Source organism: Heterocephalus glaber, unplaced genomic scaffold, assembly GCF_053883595.1.
Source record: "Heterocephalus glaber isolate CG9 unplaced genomic scaffold, H.glaber_assembly_v1.0 deba00001523, whole genome shotgun sequence".
Lineage (NCBI taxonomy): Eukaryota > Metazoa > Chordata > Mammalia > Rodentia > Bathyergidae > Heterocephalus > Heterocephalus glaber.
This window is the reverse complement of record NW_028258327.1, coordinates 2051579-2075454: the sequence shown is the minus strand read 5'-3', so window position 1 is coordinate 2075454 and position 23876 is coordinate 2051579. Positions and strand designations below refer to the sequence as shown.

General features: G+C 40.6%; 1 protein-coding gene across 2 annotated transcripts in view; it reads right to left on the bottom strand.

Moving 5' to 3' along the window:
- Positions 1–9187: 9187 nt before the first annotated feature.
- Prep (prolyl endopeptidase) overlaps positions 9188–23876 on the bottom strand; it is a 116229-nt gene continuing 101540 nt past the window's right edge. For both annotated transcript variants that reach the window (XM_004875077.4, XM_087187922.1), the window contains 5 exons: positions 19428–19564; positions 16723–16817; positions 13919–14050; positions 12394–12550; positions 9188–9938 (listed from right to left, as the gene is read on the bottom strand). In XM_004875077.4, the coding sequence (XP_004875134.1) occupies positions 9644–9938; positions 12394–12550; positions 13919–14050; positions 16723–16817; positions 19428–19564 (816 nt within the window). In that variant the 3' untranslated portion in view covers positions 9188–9643. The remainder of the gene's footprint in view (positions 9939–12393; positions 12551–13918; positions 14051–16722; positions 16818–19427; positions 19565–23876) is intronic.

Below are 23876 nucleotides of genomic sequence, written 5' to 3'. Positions count from 1 at the left end.
AAACATGTATACATATACATATGTTTAATCACAAAGGAAAAATAACAAAGGAAGAAATATTATAGGAGTTATCTCTAGGCCTGAGGAAGAATGACATTCAGCAGTGGTTCCAGCTCTGCAGAGATGTTTAGGAATCCAGGTAATTACAGACTATTACAAGCCAGTGCCTTCTGACACCTCTCTGTCCCCATCTCCTTCATTTCTGCCAGCATTTTCCATAGCACGCTCAGCTGCAAATCCTGTTAGTTCAGGAGAAGCAGAGGGAGGTGCATGCTGCCCATGAGAAAGTCTGATTAAATGCCACTCCTCTATTTTTCTGGAAGATACAATATTTGTTCACATTATAGAATTTGAACTAATTTTTTTATGTTCCCTTATTTTTGTAGTGGTAAGGATCCCACATGCTGGGAAAGTGCTCTGCCGCTGACCTAACCCCCAGCCTTCAACTCTAAATATCAGTGGTGTCAAATGTACTTTGCCATCTTGGATATGAGGTTAAGAGTTATTGTGGGAATTATGGTGAGGCTTCCAAAGGTCTGATGTCAGGATCTTGGTATGTCCTGACTTCTTTAGAAGTATGATGAACTTGATGGAAAAAATTGCTTGCTTAGATGTTGAAAATTGTTTTATTTTTATTTCAAATTGAAAATATTAGGAATGGCTAAAAATACGTATTTAGCATTAGGTGAACTGGCTGTATTTGCCTTTCAAACCTTGGGAGTCGATGTGATGTGTATTGTTCACACCACATCCACGCAAATTGCTCTGCTCTATGAATACCTAAGCTGGACCCTGGTAGGGGCAGGGATCTTTAAAATAGGACAGTAGAACTTCATTTCTTCATGGTACCAAAAAGGATTATATACATACCATAAGCGAATTAAATTGAATGTGTTGTAAGAAATAAAGGAATTTAAAAAATACATATGTATTCATTATATATTCATAATTTATTATATATTCATTGTATATTCATAATTCAGGGTCTTGTGTGTGTGCTAGGGAGCACTTTACCACTGAGCTATAACCAAAGCCCATTTTCCTTCTTGATGTAAGAAAATAATAGCTTCCTTATGGTATATGCAAATTCGGCAGAAGTTAGAATATACCAAGATTATGTGATTTTTAATAAAATCTTTAGTATAATGTAATTTTAAATAAATTTATAGACACAGATCACAGCTGAATTACAACAGTCTTACAGAAAGTTGGAAAATAGAAGGAAAAGTCTCATAGGGATGAATATTCTGGTGTTTTGAATCAGAGACTCCTCAGATGTGCACATGAGAATCACTTGGGAAGCATGTTAAAGTACAGATCCTGGATTCCTTCTGCTGATTCAAAGTCTCTGTGGGTGGCACTCTGTGGATTTAGAGTTTTAAGAAGCTCTCCAGGTGGTTCTGGTTTGCAGCTGGCAGATTTATCCATTCAGCAACCCAGGGGATCACTTTATGCCCATCATTCTGGAGGAGTCAGTCCAGGCTTTGGTGCAGAGACAATCTCTGTGTAAAGGAGTAGGAAGCTGCTGAGGGCTCAGAGGGAGGTGAGCTGGCCTTTTAAAAAATTTCTCCACGCTTGGGAGTCAGCAAGCAGATAAAATTTGAGGGGAGAAAGACTTGCTGTCGGGAAGCAAATTATGAAGTATGATGAGAAAAGTGGATACATTTGAGGCATATCTTTGGAAGGTGGAGATGGTAGAACTTGGTGATGATGGTAAGAGAAGGAAAAATTGACATCTTCAAGGCTTAGGGGGCAGAATAGATGGTAAGGACTATGCATCAAGATGGACACACAGGAAATGTCTTTGTATATCTATTTTATTATATTTTGTCTCAAATACTTTCCCCAAAGTGGTTTGTCTTGATTTAGGCAAAATATAGGAGGTATGATCTATCTAAGAGTCAGTAAATGTATAACTAAAACAATATTACAGTAAAAGTCATATTTTGAGAGCAATAATTGCTCTCAAAATACTCCCCCTCACTTTGAACATGCTTATCCCATCAATCTTGCCACTTTGCCACAAGCAGTTCTTTTGTGAATCTTCAGTTGTACTGCCATGTTCTTTTGTTGTGTCTTTAGTGGTTGCCTCAATATCCTAAATTGATTCAAAATGTTTACCTTTTGTGGTCTTTTTTACTTTGGGGAAGAACCAGAAGTTTCAAGTTGCCAGATCTGATGAATAAGGTGGATAAAGACACACAGTAATGTTTTTATGAACTGCCTTTCTATCAGATGGCACACAGAGCAGCATTCACTGATTGTTGATCATACATTCTAAAGACTCTCACAAAAGAGGACTTCAAGAACTCCTTCAGAAACAGACAAGGATGATGGGAGAAGTGTGTTTGAGGTGAGGGGAAGTATGTTAGGGGGGATTAATGGAAATGTGTGTTCAACTGTAATGATTTTAAAAATTTATACATGCACAGGCCAGGGATTTAGCTCATTGGTGCCGCCAACCTGCCTTGCAAGTGGAAGGTCCCAAGTTCGATCCCCAGTAACAAAAAAAAAGAAAAAAAAATTTATACATTCATGGACCTGGGATTTAGCTCAGTGGTGCTGCCGCTGGCCTCGAATGCACAGAGGCCTGAGTTGGATCCCTGGTACCAAAAAAAATTTATACATTCATTGTATATTTTGATCATCTCATAACTATCATGAAACTATAAGGTAATGTTGAAGAGTGAAAAGTAATAACTTTACAGTGGAGGAGCAGGGTAGATACCACCTTAAACAAATGATCTAAGTCAATATCCCCAGAAATGTGAGTTGTCATACTGTGTGTCCTCAGAGAAGATGTACTGGGAAAGGCATGACATAACATCTGGGGTCTTGGATTGGCAAAAATGCAGAGCCTCAATCTAGTTAGAAGAAACATCAGATAAACTCAAAATGAGGGATGTTCTACAAAATACCTGATGCATATTCTTCAAAGGTATCACTGTCATTAAAGACATGGGAAAAAAAAAACCAAGGAAAGACAGCACTGTCATAGATCGAAGGAGACTAAGGAGACATGAATACTAAGTGCCATGTAGGTTCTAGAGTGGAAAAAGGACAGCCAGTGAGAATACTGAAAAAATGTAATAAGGTGTGTAGGCTGTCTCAGTCAGTGGTACAAAATACCTTAAACTTGCAACTTAAAAGTTTAGAGGTTTAGTTTGCCTCACGATTTCAGTGGGCTTGGTCTATGGTTAGGCTGAGTCCACAGCAAAAACAGCATGATAGAATGGCATGGCAGAGCAAAGCAAGTTTACTGCATGGTGGCCAGGAAGCAGAGAGCAAAAGGAGAAGCAGGGGACACAAATACACCCTTCCACATAATGCTCCAATGACCTGTCTCCTCTAACCAGGTCCCACTTCCAAACATGAGACTTGGGGGGGAAATTTTAAATCTAAACCATAACATGGATGACTTAATGTGATATATACCAGTGATAGTCCCCAGGACTGTAATTGTACACTACTAAAATGATAGAAGATGTTAACAGTAGGGAAATCTGGGTGAAGGCATACGTATACTCCTTATACTTTTTAAGTAATTTTCCTGTTTTTAATTACAAAGTTTGAAAAATTACAAGCAACGTTTTTTCCAACAACTTGAAACATATTAGGAAATGATTCTTTTTGTAAAGATATGTAGCTTCTGAGATTAAAACACACACACACACACACACACACACACACACACACACACACACAGAGCAGGTGGTTGAAACAATGTATACATAATGTGGCCAGTAACTTGTGAATTACTTCTGGTTCCTGTTCTTAGTCATTTTCCTTCCCCACTAGTTGAGACCAAACCTTTACTACCTGAAGCAGAGCTCTTCACTGGGACCCTTGATGTCCTGGAGTTGCTGGGGTAGATCCCTGAGCAACAGGTGAGGGCTAGGCTGAGACACCAAGAGCAGGAGTGAAGCAGGCAACTTTCTTGCAATATCTATTCCCTAATTTCCATTCTGGAATCATACCTTTCAGAACCCACGTCCCTACTCTGCCTTTGCTCTTCCTTATGGTAACAAGCAAACCTTATCCCTACTGTACTTCACCCAAGTGCTATCATGGCTTACAGCCCTGCTATTCACCAAGACATAGGAAAATCAACTCTAAAGCACATTACCAGTTATCTTCCCTCTCAAAAGACATTTGAATTTAACAACTGTCTTGGATGAATTAGAAGGAATTTTACAGTCTGTGGCAGGACCAAGAAAGTGATCAGATGATCTGGATCCTTCCCTTCTAGGGAATAAAGCCTCAGGGACCTAGCCCTAGGGCAAAATGCCAGTTGCTGAACTACCACCTGGAGGTCTTGGGAGAAGTAATATGGTGTTACCTACGTCGGCTTAGTTACTTTTCTTGTTGCTGAGACAAAATACCCGACACCCAAAGTTAAAGGAGGAAAGGTTTATTTCAGCTCACAGTGTGTAGAGGTTTCAATCCATAGTTGGCTGGCTCCAAGGTAGTGTGGCATGGAAGAGGGGTGTTGCAGAAGAGAAACAGTTCATGGCTGGCAGAAGGCAGCAAAGCAGCAAAGTAGCTAAGCAGCTTCTTTCTGTCCCTTATATTCCATCCCGGAGGGTAGGTTAGCACTCACACCCAGGGTGGGAAACCCTTAATCTCAGCATAATACTCTTAATTCCAGCATCATACATTCAAGATCCGGAAAAGCTCCACCTATGACCACACGAGGCTTTGGGGACATCTAGATACAAGCCATAATGTGTTGATCCCATCATGTCTCCCTGGATTTTAGGGTTTTTATTTCCAGTGCTGACCTTGTTTTCAATTTAAGCTCAGTTTGACTGTTTCATCAAAGTGGCCAGAAGCATACTTTGCAGCTAGAAGACAGTATATTTTTACTGTCAACTACACATAAATAACTTTTAAAATCATATATTACCTCTGAGATATTTTATTTATAATTCCTAGGGTTGTCTGGTATTAATAACTTCCACAAATAACTACTCAAACATTTTCTCTTGCTTAGTAGGTGAGACAAGAGCTTTGTCACTTACCCAGCCTTAAATGGAGCTTGCTTGTCCCCACCTCTCCCTGCTGGCTTCTGTGCTGGAGGACTGACTGTGTCTGCAGGGGGCCTTGGCTTCATCGCAGAGAAGTCAGTGGACATGGGGCACATTCCCAGGATGGGTCAGCCAGCCAGAGCAAACTCAGTAGAGGGGGAGAGGGACAGCTCTGTCCTGAGATGTGAACTCATTGACATAAGGACTGCTGCTTAAAATAACCTGTCCTCCATGCCCAAGCCCGAGAGCCAAGCTTTTATCTCAATTGCTCTGTCACCTGCTTTTCCTATTTGACATTGAAATACTCCAGGTGGCTATTCTTGGATGATGCTTATCTAGATTTTATTGCTCTGTTTTCTCTTTATTTCACTAACAGAATTTGACTTTATTGAAGTGTAACTTTCAGACCACAAAAGTTACCTAGATTGTAAGTGTGTAATGCCTTTGCAAATTTACCACGTTGCACAACCATCATCTTAATCTAGTCTTGGAACATTTTCATCACCTGAGTAAGATCCTTTATGTCCAATTAGTTAATCTCCATTTCCACCCCCAACTCCATGTACCCACTACTCTATAGACTGTTCTGGAGAATTGATTTTCTTGGACATTTTACTTCACATGGTCATTTTGTCTTGTTTCTTTCACTTGTATGTTTTTTCAGGTTCATTCATGATATAATGTGTCAGTTATTAGTGGGTTCCTGCTAACCACAGGCCTGAAATCCCTTCAAGGTTCTAGGACCAGTTACACTTTAAGTAGGTCCCCTACACTTCCCTGTAGTCAGTTCTTGATCCCACCTCAGTGGCTTTTCCTGGGCTGAGCCATTGTCAAGGCTCTGTCCCTCCAGGGACCTGGCCGTGTCCCTTTGGGAGGGCTTTGCCTATTACTATTGCCTCTATAACCCCCACACTTTGCTCATCATGTGTCCCCTCATTTTGCTGAGGTCTTTGTTCAAATGTTGCTTCCTTGAGACTCTCTGAACCCCTTGGCTGAAACAGCATTCCTGTCACAACTGCTCACTTGCCCTGGTTTATGTTTCTTCACAGCTTTTAATTCCTGAAACTGTATTTTCTATTTATTATCTTGCTAATAGACTAGTGGACAAATGTCTTAGTTTGTTTGGGCTGCTATAGCACCATAAATTGGTGGCTTATACACAAGGTAATTTTATTTCTGACAATTCTGGAGGCTGGGAAATGTGAGATCAAGCTGCCTACAGACTGGTGTCTGGTGAGGGCCAACTTCCTGGCTGAGACACCACACCTTTCTAGCCACACCCTCACATGTGGAAAGTGGTGAGGGGTCTTTTGGACCTCATACACAAGGGCACCGATCCCATTCACCAATCACCTCCTAGGCACTCCCACCTCTAATTCCATCATTTCCAGGGCTAGAACTGCAATGTATATTTCTTTAGGGAACACAAACATTAGCACCACAATAGTTTTCAGGGTCCAGCTGCTAGGGCCACGGCCCAACCTGACCTCTTCCAGGCCAGGGACACTTGGGCCTTTGGCAAATGGAATAAGGGTCACACATGCTTCTTAACGTGTGAGGACTACCAGTCACACCCACATACAGTGCTTAAGACAGTGGCACAAAGTAAATACTCAGCAAGTGAATTTACCATGTCTCCTTCCTTGGGGTGTCACTTCAAGGTGGGCTGGACTTTTCCTCTCTGCACCTTCAGCCCTTGGAATAGGAATGGATGCAGAGTCTGGCTAAATAGTCCTCATTCCACTGGCTAGGCCACCCTGACAGTCTGATCTTTGCCGTCCTCCTCCTTCCCCCCCCTTACAGCTTAACCCACCTTTGAGTCTTTGCCATGCTTTCTAGGAATGAAGTATGTGGTCAGCCCTGGGGAAGGCTCCAAGGTTGCTAAGACTGTCTGGAAAATGTGGAGACTGGTGACAGCCTTTCTTATTTGAAATTTAACTTTTTTACACTAGTAGCAACATTTGTGTATAGCTGCTTGAGTTTTTAGGGGTATTAAGTATGACTAATTGCAGAGTTTTACAGTATTCTAGGTCTGAATGTATTGAGCTTCATAATTTTTCTCTTACTAAGGAAATGAATGCTCTGTGGCATATTCCACAAGGCCTTGTTAGATCACATTTGCAGCAGGTACAACTTTTCCCCCCAAATGCCCATGACCGACAGAATACAGAAAAAGCTGGCAGCAAATGAAGGAGACTGCCTGAGGTCCTGGGAAGGGGCCCGTTTTGGTCCTCTTTCCTGTTGCTAGGATAAAATACCTGACACTCACAATCTGAAGAAAGAGGTTTATTTTGGCTGTTTAAGGTTTCAGTCCATGGTTGGCTGGCTCCAAGGCAGAAACATGGTGGAAACTATTCAACTTACGATATCCAGGAAGCAGAGATCAGGGGGCCAGGGACCAGATATAGCCCACAAAGTCATGCTCCCATGACCCACCAGACGCACCCAGAAGTGCTTTCTTCATCTCCTAGGTGTCTCTCAAGCCGCTTAAGATATTAAAAGAGATTAATCATGAAAGGGCCCAAGTCTTACTGCCAATATTCAAAAGCATACTTTTAGTTTGTGGGAAGTTTTCCTACTAAAATCTAGAAACAAAAATCAGGTTGGAAAAGAGAACTCATAATTGGAGGCCAATTATATGCTTGGCACTCAAGAACACATTTTTTTGTTTATTCTATACCATCACTAGTTACCAAATGATAACGGTGGGATTTGAGCCCAGGCCAAAGTGACTCTCTGAGCTCAGACATTACCCATTGTGGTTCCACTTACTACTATTAATTTTGAGACCTCAGTAAGAAAGTATTAGATTCTGTGCGAGCTTGAAAATGCACCCAGTCTCAGAAAGAGGCTGCTCCTGTCTTCCCTGGGCAAATGTATATTGCCCCCCAACCCCTTTGCCATGCTGGTCAGAGGTTACACTGAAGTGAGCTAGTGTCCCATCTGAGTAGATGGCAGTCATCAGTCTTGGCATGCAATGATAGCTGGTGGCATAGTTTTTGTCCTGCAGGGTTAGTGAATCAGATATTCAGTGACAGCTGCATCACACATAGTACTTAAAACATGCAGTAACAGAAATATGATTCTAGAAGAGAAAACCAAGCCCTGTGTCCACCTTTCTGTTGTGCTTAGTATGTAGTGATACCTGAGAGAAAATTGTGTGTCTAATTTTTGTTTTTGTGGTGCTAGATATTGAACTCAAGGCCTGGGACATGTTAGGTAAGCACTGTACCACTGAGCTACAGCCCAAGTCTGGTGTGTCTAACTTTTGACTACAACTTGAAAAATAGAAAAAGAGAGAGGGAAAGTACTTCAAGAAAAACACATATGTATAAGATTTGGAAAATAGGGATTAATTGCAAATATAGAAGTTATTGGAATAATGAACCTTTTAAGGTATTTTATGTCAAGGTAAGCTATTTCATACAAAATGAATAATTATTTTCATCACATCTGATAAGGCAAGATAAACTAAAAACTTTCCTTCTCATAAATTAGACCAACATTTCCCAAACTGCTACTTAAAGGAACATTATTTCAAGATGTTAACAGATATGCCTTGAAAAAACATTTTGATGGATAAAAGTTTGAGGGGTGGTATATCTTCTTCTTACAGATACTTTGGGAGAGGGATAGACCAAAACTGCCCCCGACTTAAGTGTGACACTTTCTATTTCCATGGAGTGGTCTGTTAGGGAGAATCACTTTTGGTAAATGCTAAAATTTCTGACTGCAATATAAGCTTGGAGAAATGGGCCTGTTTGAACATTTTACTCATATAGTCTCTTAATTTCATGTCTTAGGCACTCTGATTTCCAGGAATACTCTGCAAACAAACCAACACAGTCAAACACATGTACAATCTGAACTTTCCAGGGCACAGATTTTTAAAAGGAGGCATGCAAACCAAAAGAGCCCTGGAGCAAGCCATTCCCTGGCTGAGCAGATCATGGTGAAGACAGCTAACTGCTTTTAATACCTTTACCCACAAGCAAGGGTGCTGGAATGGATGAACTCAACTTCTTTTCAGGGCTAACATTCTATAATTAATTGTTTGGAAATTAGCTTGTTGGGTAAAGGTGAAACGCTTTATTCCCAAAGTCAGCTGTCCTTCAAGGGATGCCACTCAATCAAAGGAACCAAAAATAAAGTCTCCCATCTCCTGTTCTTAAATAACATTTATTAGTATTGCAATTGAAGTCTCTTTCATGAGAAGAGTTCTCACATTTATTTAGGATATATAGGTTATAGTTATAGAAGCAATTTCACTGAGTTGTTTTATATATGAGGATACCCAACCATGACCCTTATTTCAGCAATCTAGTATTCACAATGTATTTGTTGCCATTTAGCTATTTATCCGCGCATGCCTTTTTTTTTCTTTCTTTTTTTAAAATATTGTATGTGGCTGGATAGGGTGGAAAAAGAAATGCCAAGGGCTTGCTAAAAAGAAGACTAAAAAAGATAAAATTCCCACAGAACAGTTCTGTTCAACTGCAGTCTGTGAGTGCAGGACAGCGCTCCCGCGGGGGAAGTACACGCAGTGGTTTCTTGGTCAGAATGGTGCGAAAGCCCTTGAGGTTTTCTGCGGCTGTCAGGAGGGAGCAGGCCTCCGTTTATGGAATCCAGCTGATGTTCAGGCACCGTGCTATGAACGCAAACATGTCTGAGACTTCTTCTATCACTTTGGCTGTGGGCTTCCCTGCCCCATGGCCTGCCTTGGTGTCCACATGAATGAGCAAGGGGTTGCTTTGCTTCTGGTTGCGGCCCACCATGTACTGAAGAGTGGCAATGAACTTCAAGGAATGCAGAGGGACCACGCGGTCATCATGGTCAGCAGTGAGAAGAAGCATGGACGGGTACTGCACACCATCCGCCTCTGGCAACTTCACGTTATGCAGTGGGGAGTATCTGCGAGGAAAAGGCATTTTTGTGAGGCTGGATGTCAAACCAGGACTGTTTGGTGGGACAAATTAAGGACTGGCATGGCACAGGGTCCTATGTGGTTCATCTGCCTAACCTTACTAGCAAGGAGAACAGTAGCTGACTGGTCCATGAGTGACCCTAGCAGCCTATGCTTGTACCATCATTTAGGCCATGACTGGCTCGTGGGAAGCTGGGTCATTTATTTGGCTCCAACTTTGGAAGGCTATGTAGGAAAGAAACACAAGGCTACTGAAATAATGACAAATTAAATGCCTTTTTTACTGCTTCAAAGTGGACTAATGACTGTCTTTATCCACTGAGTGTGGTCATTTACTTTTGCTGAGCAGATGGAAACCCAGCATGTACAGTACCTTTCTGCCCCTTTAATATCTAAAAGCCTTTATTCCAAGCATTGCAATCAGGAAGAGAATGTGTCAGTTGTTCCTGGGCCTATAACGTGGGATGAATGGATGGCTCTCATAGTCCAGCAAAAAGAAACTGATTCTGGCCAATGAAGAACATGTTAGTGGAGAAGCCACCAATGAAGTTAGCAAAAAGCTTGAATTTAAAAAAGCATCATTGACTTAAACAGTGATTGGGAATAGTTAAGTGACAGAAATAACTAGATATTTTTCTTTACAGTTTAATACTAAACATTTTAGAAAACATGGCACTCATGTTGGATAAACAGTGAAGACTGTATAAATTTTGCTCAGTTCACCAAGGCAAAGCTAAAACATTCTGGGGCTTGTTTTCCAAAAACAGAAGATGGGGGGCATAGATGGATCCATTTTGTGACCAACCTCAGTTTTCCATATAAGGATTGGTTCTATGGGGAAACAGGTGTGAAAAACTATTAAAATGCTCCCCCTTGGAGGTTCACAGGCAACGTTAAAGATGTGGAGCTGTTCTGGGAAAGAACAATCTGTTAGGCTTTCTGTATTCCAGCCATTCCTATGCTTGGAGGTTCCGATGTTCTGGGGGGAAACACATTTTAATATTCTGGTTGGGGATCCAAGGGCCATACACAGGAGCTCCCAGGACAGCTCTAAGCTTGTTTACTAGCAGCAGGTCAAAGGAAAATACATCCTGAGAGAGCAAGATTAGAAAACTGAAATCTGAAGCAGGAATATCAGAGTGAAAAATATTTTGAACATTTTCTTTTTTGCTTTCAAATTAATTTGTTTAGTATTACGTCTTCTTCAATTTACAATTACCTCAAAAATTTCAAATGAGTTTAACTAGGAGTTTGTCTCCTGGGGAATATTTTTTCAAAGTTAACTTTACACAATGGTGGCAAATCTATGGCATGCGTGCAGCTGTGGGCTGTTTGTTACCATTGAAAGCTCTAAAAGGTTTGCCATCACTGAACTGCAGTGCCCCTGGGTATGCAGCTTTACCAGTATGTGACAATGAGGCCATTTAATCGTTTAGAAGGAACAGCTTAAGAGTGAACTTCTATCCCCCTTAGAGGATTTAGTAGTTTCAAAGTACTTAATTTAAAAATTCAGTCATTTTAACAGAATTTCTAACACAACTGGCCATAAAAGGCAAAATTTAAAATCTGACAAAGTACTTTTATGAAAATACATAGTTTTCTGAGAAGACTGAGATGGGAGACAGCTTCTTGTCCCAGGCTGGGGTCATTCCTAAATACTGAAGATAAATAATCCAAAAACTCTTACATGCAGGAAAAGTAAAAAGAGAATTTTAATGCCTGTCATTTACTCACTGTTACAACCAAAGTGATTAAGAGGGACATGAATAAAGGAAGCTATATATTTAAATAATGCAACTCAAATTGTCTTAGCATATATTCTTAATTTCCTTGTTTGTTGACTTAGAAAAGGAAATATACAAAGTATAATACCTTTTTTGCATTAGTTTCTAATTACTACAATAACAAATTTAGCAGCTTAAAACAACAGACATCTGTAAGTCAGCATTTTGATTTGGCCCAGCTGGGCTCTCTACTTCTCTCAAGGCTAAAATCAAGGTGCTGGTTAGCTGGGTGCTTATTGGGAAACTCTAGAAACAGACATTTCCACACTCAGGTCATTGACAGAATTCAGTGTCATGCAGCTTACAAGACTGAGGTCTCCTTTTCTGAGGGCCGTGGTCAGGAGTTGGTCTCAGATTCTAGTGTGCCCACTCCATCTGCAAAGCCCGTTCACAGCATTACCTAGGTTAGTGTTTGCCTAGGAAACCAAGGACAAGGAAGCCAGGAGGGCCATCTTTACAGTTCTGGCTATCATGTCTTTGTGGTTTGCAACAAAATCAAAACAAGATGGGAAGGTCTTCTCATTTCTCCTTTTTTCGTAAATTATATGCAAATAAAAGACACCAAAGGAGGGAAAACATCAAAGACTAATCCTGCTATGTTCAATACTACGGTATTAAGTCATTAACAACATATATGTCAATATGAATCAGTACGTACTTGACAAGCCATTCAAAGTGTTGTTTGCTGTCTGAGCAGCCATAATCAGTGGTCCAGGCATGGCCGATGGTGTATTTATGGAACTTGAGCATGTCCATAACTCCAACTTGGGCAATAACACAACCAAAGAGGTCAGGGCGCTGATTTGCACAAGCAGCTAAAAACATGGATAGAAAAAGGAGGCAGCCTGTTATTAAACAAACAAAACAATACATGCTTTCAGAGCTTTGTTTGCCCTTACCCTTAGCACACAGGACCCCCACCCTGCAAGCTTCTATTATGTCCCAAAGGTGGGAAGGTGGGAATTCTCAGCAGCACAGCTTTACTCTCCAAAGTGACTCTCAAAACAAGGGACTGTTAGTTACTTCAAACGCTCAAGGACCTTCTGGAGAACCTGGTTTACAGGAAAGGCAGGCTTGCTGCTGCTGCTTTCTGCTCTGCCATAGACTTTCTCCTCTGTGATGTCCCTTTGCCATGCCACCCTGCCTTGGAGCCAGCTGTGGACTGAAACCTCTACAAACTGTGAGCCAAAATAAACCTTTCTTCCTTTAACTTGGAGGTGTCAGGTATTTTGTCCCAGCAATGAGAAAAGTAAGACAATGTGTTTGAGTGTACACGTGCTACTCTACACATGTATGACAGACGCACACATCCTAAGTGCCAGTGGAGGCAGGACCCAGCAATCAAAGTCCAGGTCTGCCACACAGTTATTACAATGTGCTACTGAGAGAAAAAAGTAAAATTTCACTAACCATTGAGAATTAGAAAACCCTATATAGAGGTACCGCCATATGAAAGTTAAAAGAGCAGAATCCAGAGGCAGAGTGCTAGGTGCAAACTCTGGCACCACTATTTTCTAGCTCTGTGACACTGGAAAGCAATTTAACCTATTTCCTCTCTCAAATGCAGAGCATCTCACAAAGCTGGGTGCAATAGGACTCCAGGACACCAGGTGCTCAGCAAGTGTAAGCCATTCACATGACCCACTACTATTAACTGTTTCATCAGTATTAACTGTGGGCCTATCTTTGTGTGTACCCCATTTTCTGTCACAGTATCCTCAGCATTTAGCATCACACAACATAGGTATCCAACTAATGCACTGTGAGGATCACATCTTACAAGTTCTGAGTAACAGGTGAGGGGCTGTCAGGCTGAACCATACAAACCTGTAGACCCAGGTTGTTGGGGAAGAAGAGCTCAGAGGAGGGTGTGGAACTTATGAGTTAACTCAGTCTGATGTGGGCTCTGCTATCTTTTTGTATGTCATTTATTAGGTGCTCAAATACAAATGGATTTTGTCTGCCCCCTCTTCCAGGCAAGGTCTTGCTAGGTTGCCCAGGTTGGTTTTGAACTGTCAGTCCTCCTGTCTGAGCTCCCGGAGGAGATGGATTAGAGGCATGTAACACCACACCTGGCTGGGTTTTGCATTGCTCCCATCCGTAAACAGGAGCTGCCTATGGACAGTACCTGAAACCCCTCCCAGGTCAACTATTAAGTACAATGAATAAAATCCAGTCCTTACCCACTAGGAGGCCCCCATTGGAACCTCCATTAATAGTCAGCCTCTTAGGAGATGTGTAACCTTCCCTGATCAGATATTGGGCAGCACACTGGAAGTCATCAAAGCAGTTCTGTTTGTTAGCCAAGATACCACCTACAATATGCCAAAGTGGAAGATTAATTTACAGAACACAAAGAATTCAAATGATATCAGGGCACAATTTCAACTACTGATCAACTTAGACAATGATTACAGTACTGAAGTATTTTTAAAGAAATGCCTCAGTTTAAATTTTATGTACTGTGGAAATTTATCACCAATATCACAATTGTTAACCTATATGGTAAATTATTTTGTTAAAAACCTCTAGAATTTAAAAGGCAAGATCCCTAAAGAGAACAAATGATTTTTTTTTTTTTTAATGTGAGAAAATATGATATCCAAAAAAGTCTCTATTTTAGAGAAGCTGAATGGCTTTCCCCTTCCAAGTTCCATCCAGCTCACACTGCCAGGGCTGGGCGGGGGCGCTGCATGTTGTGTGAGTTACTAATTTAAAGAAGTACAAATTGGGTGGCGTGGAAGTGCTACAGCAGAGCACATTAGGGTCTTTTGATTCTTAAATAAAAAAAAAATCTCAAGTGACTCCCCAGGGAAATCTGAGATTTATCATCTATAAGTCACTGCCGTGTTTTAAACCAGAGAAATTACTTAAAGAGAAACATTTACAGGGTCACAGACTATTGGGAAGTAAGACCAAATACCACAGGCATGTCCTCAAAGCAACAGATGTCTGAAATAACTGCCTCTGCGATGAACAGAAAGCAGACACAGATCTAATTAGACACTGGAGATTAACCACTTCTACAGAAATTCAATTAAAGATGAAGCAGTGCTACTGAAGGAATTTTTTTCATATCAAACCAAATGTTATTAAGATTTTAATAAGAAATTATCGGTGAATTAGAACAGCTAGGATTACTTAGTTTCCAGGAATAATATTATTTAGGGTATGTGACCATATTTTTAAGAGTATTATATTTTAAACCAATGAATAGAATGGAATTTAGATTTATCAAGGTTCTTATACTAGGCTATAATCGGAAAAGGCCTGTTTTTGGTTCTTTCACTGCCTAACTTGTGAGAAAGTTTATGAATCAGCCTATTGTTAGTCTTTGTCAAGCTCAGAGCTGCCTACTCCCTAGGCTTTGGACAATAAGCTAGTTCTAATTAATAAAAAGGTGAGAAAAACAGCCAAGGAGGACAAGGTTATACTCCCTGTTAGATCATGACCAGAGGGGCTTGATAGAGGAGAATCCAGTTCTTTTGGGAGAAGGCCACAGCATCAGGGTCTATGTGTAGGGTGTGTGTGGGAGTACAAAACTGTGTGCCACGTAAGCAGGAAATCACAGGGTCCAGACAGCATATGAATTTGGGATGCAAACAAACATATGGTAGAAATTTGTACTTATTCTCCTTTTATCAGTCCACTTTTTATACCAGTGTCATGGTATGATGATTATCATTTTTTAATCAAGTCAAAATGATACAATCAGTTCCATGAGGCTTCAAATATGATGAAAATTCATGGTCTCTGGGGATGACATTGAGCAGTTTACTTAGCAATCCAGGCAGGAGCCATGTGTTAATTAGGGGCACCCATTCTTTCTAAAATGGTCCAGTAGTTTGGTGTTTAATGTCAGCTCCTTGGACACATGCTGGTCACTAAGGGTCAGGCCCAGGCCTTTTCTACATCTTAGTACCTACTAGGGTGCTTATGAAGTCCTCTTTATAGGTTCACCTTCATCTTTACTAATTTGATGTAATATGGAAAACCAGTGCCTTAGGCAATGAAGAACAAGGGGAGGTACAGGTCTGAAGGAGTGTTCTCTGATGTTCCTATCATGGGAGGAACCCCTCTCACCTGGTGGTCACCCTAAGCACTGGTGGCCACCTTTGTCCCAGAGGCGTTATAAATGGTGGCTAAGGGAGAGCAGGGGAAGCATGGAGTTTGGAGGAAGGAGAAGTGCTATCCCATAACTTCTTCACAGGGACACAGGACCAAGACAAGTGAAGAACACCCTCATCAGACCATTATTTGGTCTATGGATTCAATTCCAGCTACACAAAAGCCTGGTCAAGGGCAACGTTCTACATAGGAAGAAATGGAAGATGCGGGACTTAAAAAATCATTTTATAAAAAACTGTGATCCTTTGGAATATGAAGCTGAGCATTACTCAACCAGAATACATGCTTCAGGGCGCTAGAGAATGGAGACTGAATAAAACCACAAAAGACAAATGACTGCATTCTTGTGTCTACCACATGACAATCACAGAAGCAGTGGTGGGAGGATAGGATTTCTCAATAATATGGGAAACAAGGAGCTGCCCACAACAGCAACAGGGAAGTTGTAGGACTGGACTTTCAAGGAGAAGATGATGGACTTTGAAGTCTGTTTCAAGATAGCCCCAAAATACTAAACTATGAAAAGAAGGCTACCAGGAAATAGAATAAATACCAAGACTTACTTCTGACACTAATAATTAAAAATGCATTTCATGCATTGCTAAAAATCCCACATTGTGATTATGGTCTTATGGAGGATGATGCTTCACTATTACAGACTACAAAGGAAAATAAGAAAAGTTGAGTTGGTTCTAAAGGGGGAATGCTACCTGTGATTTCCTGGAAAACATCCTTCTTTTCCCTGTCTAGCCAAAATGCCTTTCTGCTCCTGACCCTGCAGCTCATTTAAACAGAAGGATCAGCACAACCTGAGCTTTAGCTATGCCAGATTTGAATTTCTGTCATGAAAATACCCTACCTTTATGCCATGTCTCTCCGTATTCACCACCACCTCTGATGTTAGCCACTGCAAGGACTCCACCCATGTGTCTCACAAAAATGAGCCTGGACACACTGAGAAACAATGGAGAAAGTTAACCTTCCAGTGATGCCTGTCACTAAGGACCAAGCTCTCTCCCTCCATCATAAGATAAAGTAAACATAGCCCTGAGAATAGCCCAATAGTTTTTATTACTTGATTACAGTGAAAAATATAACACCTGATTAATGTTTTACCTGCAAAGCTCACACATTTTCAAGGACATTCAGTGTATCTCACTTTTCTGTATTGGTAAATATTTCATCATGCAATTCATGATGCAGACAGAGGAAAAAACGGACGTCCTCATTCCACACTGAATCTGTCTTTGAAACAACTATTCTAGGCAAACAAAACGGCCAGCCCAGGCAAGAATGGTGCTGGGCTCACAGTGTACCTGACAGTGGCCCCTGCTCCCATTTTTTTGGTGAGTCTCCCCAGAGTATTCAAATTGGCAAAAAGCTCTTCCTGGAACCTGGATTTTAAATGTGTCTTCCAGTTCTAAAAAAATTTTTGATGTTAAAGTGACAATACAGGGTGTGAGGGGGTAGAGAGAACAAGCACAGACTAGAAGATGAGCAGACTGTGCTCAGGGCCTCAGTACTTTCTGAAAGTTGAAGAAAGCACAGCACAAAGCTTCTCACACTTGATCTTAGCCAAAAGGCCGAGAAGCAATACCACAAAGCTTCTTCAAAAAAATCCCCATCTTTAAATTGTGCCCCTAAGAGTGCTGAGTGATATTTTTCTATTTGGTGTAAAAATTAACTTTGCTTTGAGGACTATTTCTGAGAATTTTATTATTCCTGCTTTTAGTAATGAGGGAATGGAGGGCTTCTGTAAACCTGAGGCCCTAGATCAGCGAACCCTTTTGAGAGACCAGTGCCCAAATTGCAACCCAAAACCCACTCATTTATCGCAAAGTACCAACACTGCAGTTAAACCTGAAAACTGAGGTTTTAGTTTAGAAAAAAAAACTCATACATTAACATCTTTTGCCTTAAAAGCTTAATAAGTTCTTATTGCATAAATGAACCAAGCCCAGAGGTCTGAGCTACAGTGGTGCAGTAGAAGTGGTGTGGTCTTCACTTGGAGTGATGAAAGAGTGGCAAACAATGCCATGTTTTATCCTTGAGGGATGAGGCTAATTTAACGAACCAAAATCGACTGCATTGCATTTTTAGGTTAATAATCTCAGACTAAATATGACATTATGATTTTACCACCTAGGTGACGTACTAATGAGATAACAAGTCTCACTGCCTGAGAAGCCTATCTGTGGGCTGCTCTCTCTCAACCAAGGTTCAGACCATGCCAGGAATGGTGGCTGGGTTATGGCGCTACAAGAGTAGAATGAATGAACAGCATCCATTATGACATTATTCTGTTTTCCCTTCTGTTTAGTCACTTGAAGGTGCCATACAAATCTACACCATGAAATATTCTCTACATCATGATTTTATATAAGAACCTCCACCAGCTCCTAACAAAAGAGATAAAACCAAACTCTTGAGCTAGATGTTCACGGTAGTCTAGAATTTAGATATAAACCACTTGAGAGTTTCATGCTTCCTTAAATCTAAAATAACGAGCTACTATATAGTTGCTATATAGTGTTCAAAACAAAGCAACAGCTTTCTTATAGTCAACTCTGAGACATCCAGTTGAATCTGTCTTGAATTTGTGGCAGCAACTTGGTAGTCACTAGTCCACGACTCTCTTCCCAAAGAGAAGGATCCTGAATGAATCTGTGGATCACATTTCATAAGAAGCTGGGCCAGGGATTTAGCTCAGTGGTGCTGTCCCCTGCCTTGTAAGCGTAGGGTCCCGAGTTCAATCCCTGGTACCAAAAAAACAAATTTCATAAGAAGCTTTATTTAGAAGTTGGCTTAAAGCTGACTGACTTGCTGGTAGGAAACTCCTTGTTTTTATGAAAAATGCTCAATGAAAATTCCATTTTATACTAGAAATGGGGTATTAAAAAGTGATTTTCTCTCTCTCTCTCTCTCTCTCTATATATATGTAGAGTATAAATGTATAAATGTAGTTTCTTCTCCCCACACATAAGTTATATAGGAAATAATCACAGAAACAATGAACAAAGAACAATTTAAAATCAATGAATAGAGGCTTCAGAAAATATATTTATGGCTGAATGATAAAACAGTTTTTAAAAAGAATCTCTGTGCTGGTTAAAAATACTATCATTAGTTAAAAAATCATTCCCTCTGAAAAAAATTCTGAGGGTAGTGGGGTGGTAGCACAATGACAAATACTGAAGACAGGAGCTTTCTTTAAAACCTCAACTGATACTAATCTCTTGTAGCCATGCATCTATAGTTTCTTTTCTTTTTTTTTTTTTGGTACTGGGGATCAAACTCAGGATCTTGCGCTTGTGAGGCAGGCAGCAGTACCTCTGAGCTAAAACAAAACAAAAAACAAACAAGATTAGCTTGTAATGCTACAATAATTCCTGAGCCAAAATTCAGGTAGTTATGACATAATCCTGCCCTTCTACAAAAATATCAAGCAGAAAATATATAGTTCAGTGTATTAAAAAAACATGATTTAGTAGACCAGACTATTTGATCTTTGCCACATAGCGGAAGGGAACCAAATGCCAAGTTCCAAGAGTGTTGCATGCTTACCTGTAGTTGGGGGTAATGGATATGTTGAAGCCACCATAGCCATATAAGAAAGCAGGATGGGAGCCATCCAATTTTATGCCCTTTTTATGGACAATGAACATAGGAATCTTTGTACCATCCTTGCTAGAGTAGAAAATCTAGAACAAAAGAAAGCATGATACTTAAGATTTTGCGTTATTTAGTAAATATTTACATGCTTTTAAATGGCAAAAATCAACAAATAATAAGTACTCTCTTCAACATGGACAGTAGCACAGTTAAAATCCAGTACCACTTAATAAAGGGCTACGTGATGATGAGGCATCCTTCCGTTTTTGAAGATGGTGCAGAACAGTGAAAAGAGCATGGGGTCTGAAAACAGGGAAAATGATTTGAATTCTTACTGCACAACTATTTAGCTAGGTGCCCCTGGGGAGGTCATTTTTCCTCCCTCAGCCTCAGTTTTTCATCAGAATGTGCCATCACTCCCATGTCTCAGGGCCTCCATGGGGCACGTAAGAGAACAGGCATGCAGCTCTCTGCTCTTCCTCATCCTTCTCAGCAGCACAAAGTCAGACTTTGCCGCCATCCCGCCACACAACTCCATCTAGGGAGACTTCTGAAAAATATTTTAATATATTGACTCCATCATAAATATTTTAATAAATTTGCTAATTTGTTTTATTTATACTACTCATTTTGCTTAGCTCATTGAAAGTTTTGTGCTGTTATCTGTAAGAATCTTTTTTGTCTCTGAGTAACTACTTGGAAGATAATGATGCACAGTGTATTACCTGCTGTTATTATTTTGTTATGAAAATTTTATTTTTTTCATAAAAAAACACATTTCACATTCAACTTCCACTCTAAAGGTTAAGATATGCAATGCATCTTCAGTCTTTTATGTTCAACTGTTACACAAATGTTAGGGACAACAAAACAGAACAGCTTAGAGTGCTGATGAAGAACAATGGAGAAATTCTATTATTCTTTGTTAAACAAAGGTATTTTCTCCATTATTGATAATTAAGGCTTACCAAAGCTTTCTGAATCTGGGCCACCTCCAGTAAGTTCAGTCAACATTTCCATATTCATTACTTTTTGGATAGAAGATTAAGAGAAAAAGGATAAGGAAGGGAACATTAAATGCCATTCAAGTGATAAGCCATAGAGCAAATGATAAGCCACAAGAAGCTGATAATGGTTTCTCCCAGACAGAAAGGCTGGAAATAGCTTTCTCTTTGGGCAAACATGATGTCTTTACCGAGCTGACAGTGGAAAAGTGCCCAGCCTCAGAAACATCTTGCTGACCTCCTGTGTGACAATCAAGGGCCTTGTGACCTGGAGCCATACTATATCCAAAGCTTTTGGGGGCAGCAGTTCTGTTCCAGAAAGCGAGTTGCCACACAAGGTCCTTGAAAATAAACAACAGGGGCGGGCAGGAGAGGTGATGTGGATTTAGAGGTGGGCATTTCAGGACTGAGAAATGCCTGCAAATCTGGTGGTTTTTTGAAACTTGTCAAGAAAGTACAAAAAGCATTTGTTTCTGACTTTGGAGAGAAATGCTGAGAGATACAGTAAATTTGGCAGTTTAAAAACCATGAAGACCATGCAGCAGAATTCAAAATTTATCAGGTGGGACAGTTTTATTTAAAGATATTTAGTACCAGTTGGCAGCCACTAATAGAGTGTAACTGTGTGGGTGGGCACAAGCAGAAGATCCGGTTGGAAGTGACTGGCTGGGGCTGATAAGCTGAAATGCTGGGCCTTCAGATCTGAGCTGGGAAGAATTTAGAGCCCTTTCTAAATCTCAGAGGCAAGAGCATCATCAAAGAGGCCAAAGAGAAACTATCTCATGATACCGCCTCAACTGAATCATCTTCTCAAAACAGTATTCCCTCTAGTATTCCCAACCTAACTGTCCACCTAGTCACAAGTCCCTGTCTACCTCACCTCTCCAGGCTGACTGCTCCTCACACTCCTGCTCTCAACCAGCCAGGTGGACCAGGCGCTTCTCGTGCCCAGGGACGGGCTCCTAGCTCCTCCATGTGTTCTTAAAGTGTCTGTCTCTGTCTGCTTCCTGACACTTGAACTCCCCGGATACCACTTTTCCTGCTAACCACCTGTCATATTTCCACCATTCTGCCACCTGGCTCTTGGACCAAGGCATCCTTTCAGAGTACCATGGAAAGCACCAAGTCCCCCACACACCCCTAGGTGCAGAAACACATCCATGCTTTAAGTCCCTCTGGTTCTGATGCTAAAATAACAATATTCTGAACTACCTAACAGTGAAAGGGCACTGTAAAGATAATTTTACTATGGGCAAGAAAATACCTCTTTAAAAAGGCTACTTTACATACGCATGTAGAATACATATGTATATATTATACAACCTATATATATATATATCCTACATATGTGTATATTTTATTAAACATCTCTAGGCATATGTGCATGCATACACAGCAGTACTGTATGCCATTACCATTTATAGAATGGCAATTGATATTAAACCTAACCCTGACTCTTCAATAACAAGGCAAATAGAACTCGGAGTCTTCTCATAATTATGAAAGGAATCCGTGTGGGCATTTTGGAAGTAGTCATTAAAAACAGCCCAGGCACTTCCCAGCATGCACTCCCTAAGGGAAACTTGTTTCCTAGGTTTGAAGAAGCTCACAAACTCCTTGCTTCCATTTGCTTCCCAAACCTCACAAAAAGCTCTACATCAGTCTACACCAGTGCTTTGAACCTTACTGCCTGGGCCTAGGCATTTATAAAGAATCTGCTAAAAGTACAGTTTCCTAGACTTCCTCCCCAGAGATGATGATCCCACAAGTGGAGCTCCCAAACCTGCACCTTTAGTCATCTCCTGATGCTCTGTGGCAGACGGACCTGTGCTCAAAGCACGAGTCACCCATTTGCTTTTATTCCCCAAATCAGATATTTCCCCACAATCCTTGACAACTTCAGTATGTGACTCTATACATTTTTTTTTTTTACCCAGTTCTCCTGTGATTTTCCTTAGTGACAATGAAATTGATGACCTGTCAAGCACCTCACAGATGCTAACCTGTGGTTTATTCAAATATCTGCTGTGTCTATTTATGTGCCAGGCACCATGGAGACACTGAGATAAACAAGAATGAGTAAAGAAAATGTGATAATTATACCCAAAGGAGTACTATTCTGCTGTAAAGTAGGATAAATTTGAGTCATTTGTAGGAAAATGGATGCACCCTGAGAGCATAATGTTAAGTGAAATAAATGAGACACACAAGCTTAAATATCACATGCTTTCTCTTACATGAGAAACTCAAAATATAAACAAAGGGCAAAATAAACGATGGATAACAGGAAATAGACAGATCTTTTGAAAATGGGAGGGGACCAAGAGATGAAGGGGAGAAGAGGATTAAGATGTTTGGTGTCCATATACCAGTTCTCCACGAGGAATGTATCATTATGTGCTGCAAACATGTGTGAATAAAAATATAAATTGAAAAAAAGAAACAGATAAATAAGACTGGTGCCACCCTTAGAGCACACAGCCATCACCTTGGCCCTTAGAGCCTGAACTTCTTTCGAAAGGATCTCTGGCAGTACCCTTTTTACCACCCTTTCATCTTTTTAACTCTTAGGGTATTATTTTTAAAAACTCTTAGGATATTCAGTCTTATACTTTCTCTTGCTGTTGGCTTCCCCTGGACTGTCTTACCCAGTTTAGAAGCCCTGGACAGCCCTTTAAATGTTACTGATGCCTAAAAATCCTCTAATTCTAACCCTAATCCCCTGGATTCCTCCTTCTCCCCTGGGCAGCTGGACACTTAGGAAACACTGACTTCAGCACAAATTCATACCACCTGAGTGAAGCTGGGCCCTGGAATTAACCCCACCATGGAGTGAATTTCTTGACTTTGTTTCATTTCCTATGTCTTTCCTAAATGTCTTCCTCATCCCCTCCCCAATCCAAATCAATTCCAGAGTAGCTGTTTCCAATATTTTCCACTTTGTTCCATGCCTAACACCACCTACTCATTTGCCTCCTTTTCCCTTTCTATCTGGCCTATTTTCTCGCTTGGAATTCTCAAAACACCTTCTCCCAACCTTGCTCAACCTCTGCTACCCCACAGAAAGAAGGGTCACTCATCTGTCCTGACTCTCCACCTCAACCCAGGAGTGTACCCTTCCCAATTGTTCATAAGCCTATAGATACATGCTTATCCACACATATTCACAAACACATAGGTTATTTACATACAGTAAATAGAATCAGGAAAATACTAGGCTACAATTTATTCCCCATCATTTAGTAGAAGACCATAGTTTTCAGGTTTAAACACCCAGATTTACCTTGTGAAAAAAGTGGCTGCCTAGTATTTCATTGTATGGATGTGTATACATTTATTTCTCATTTATTCACTGATGTATACAAAAATTACATCACTCATATATGTAGATATGAAA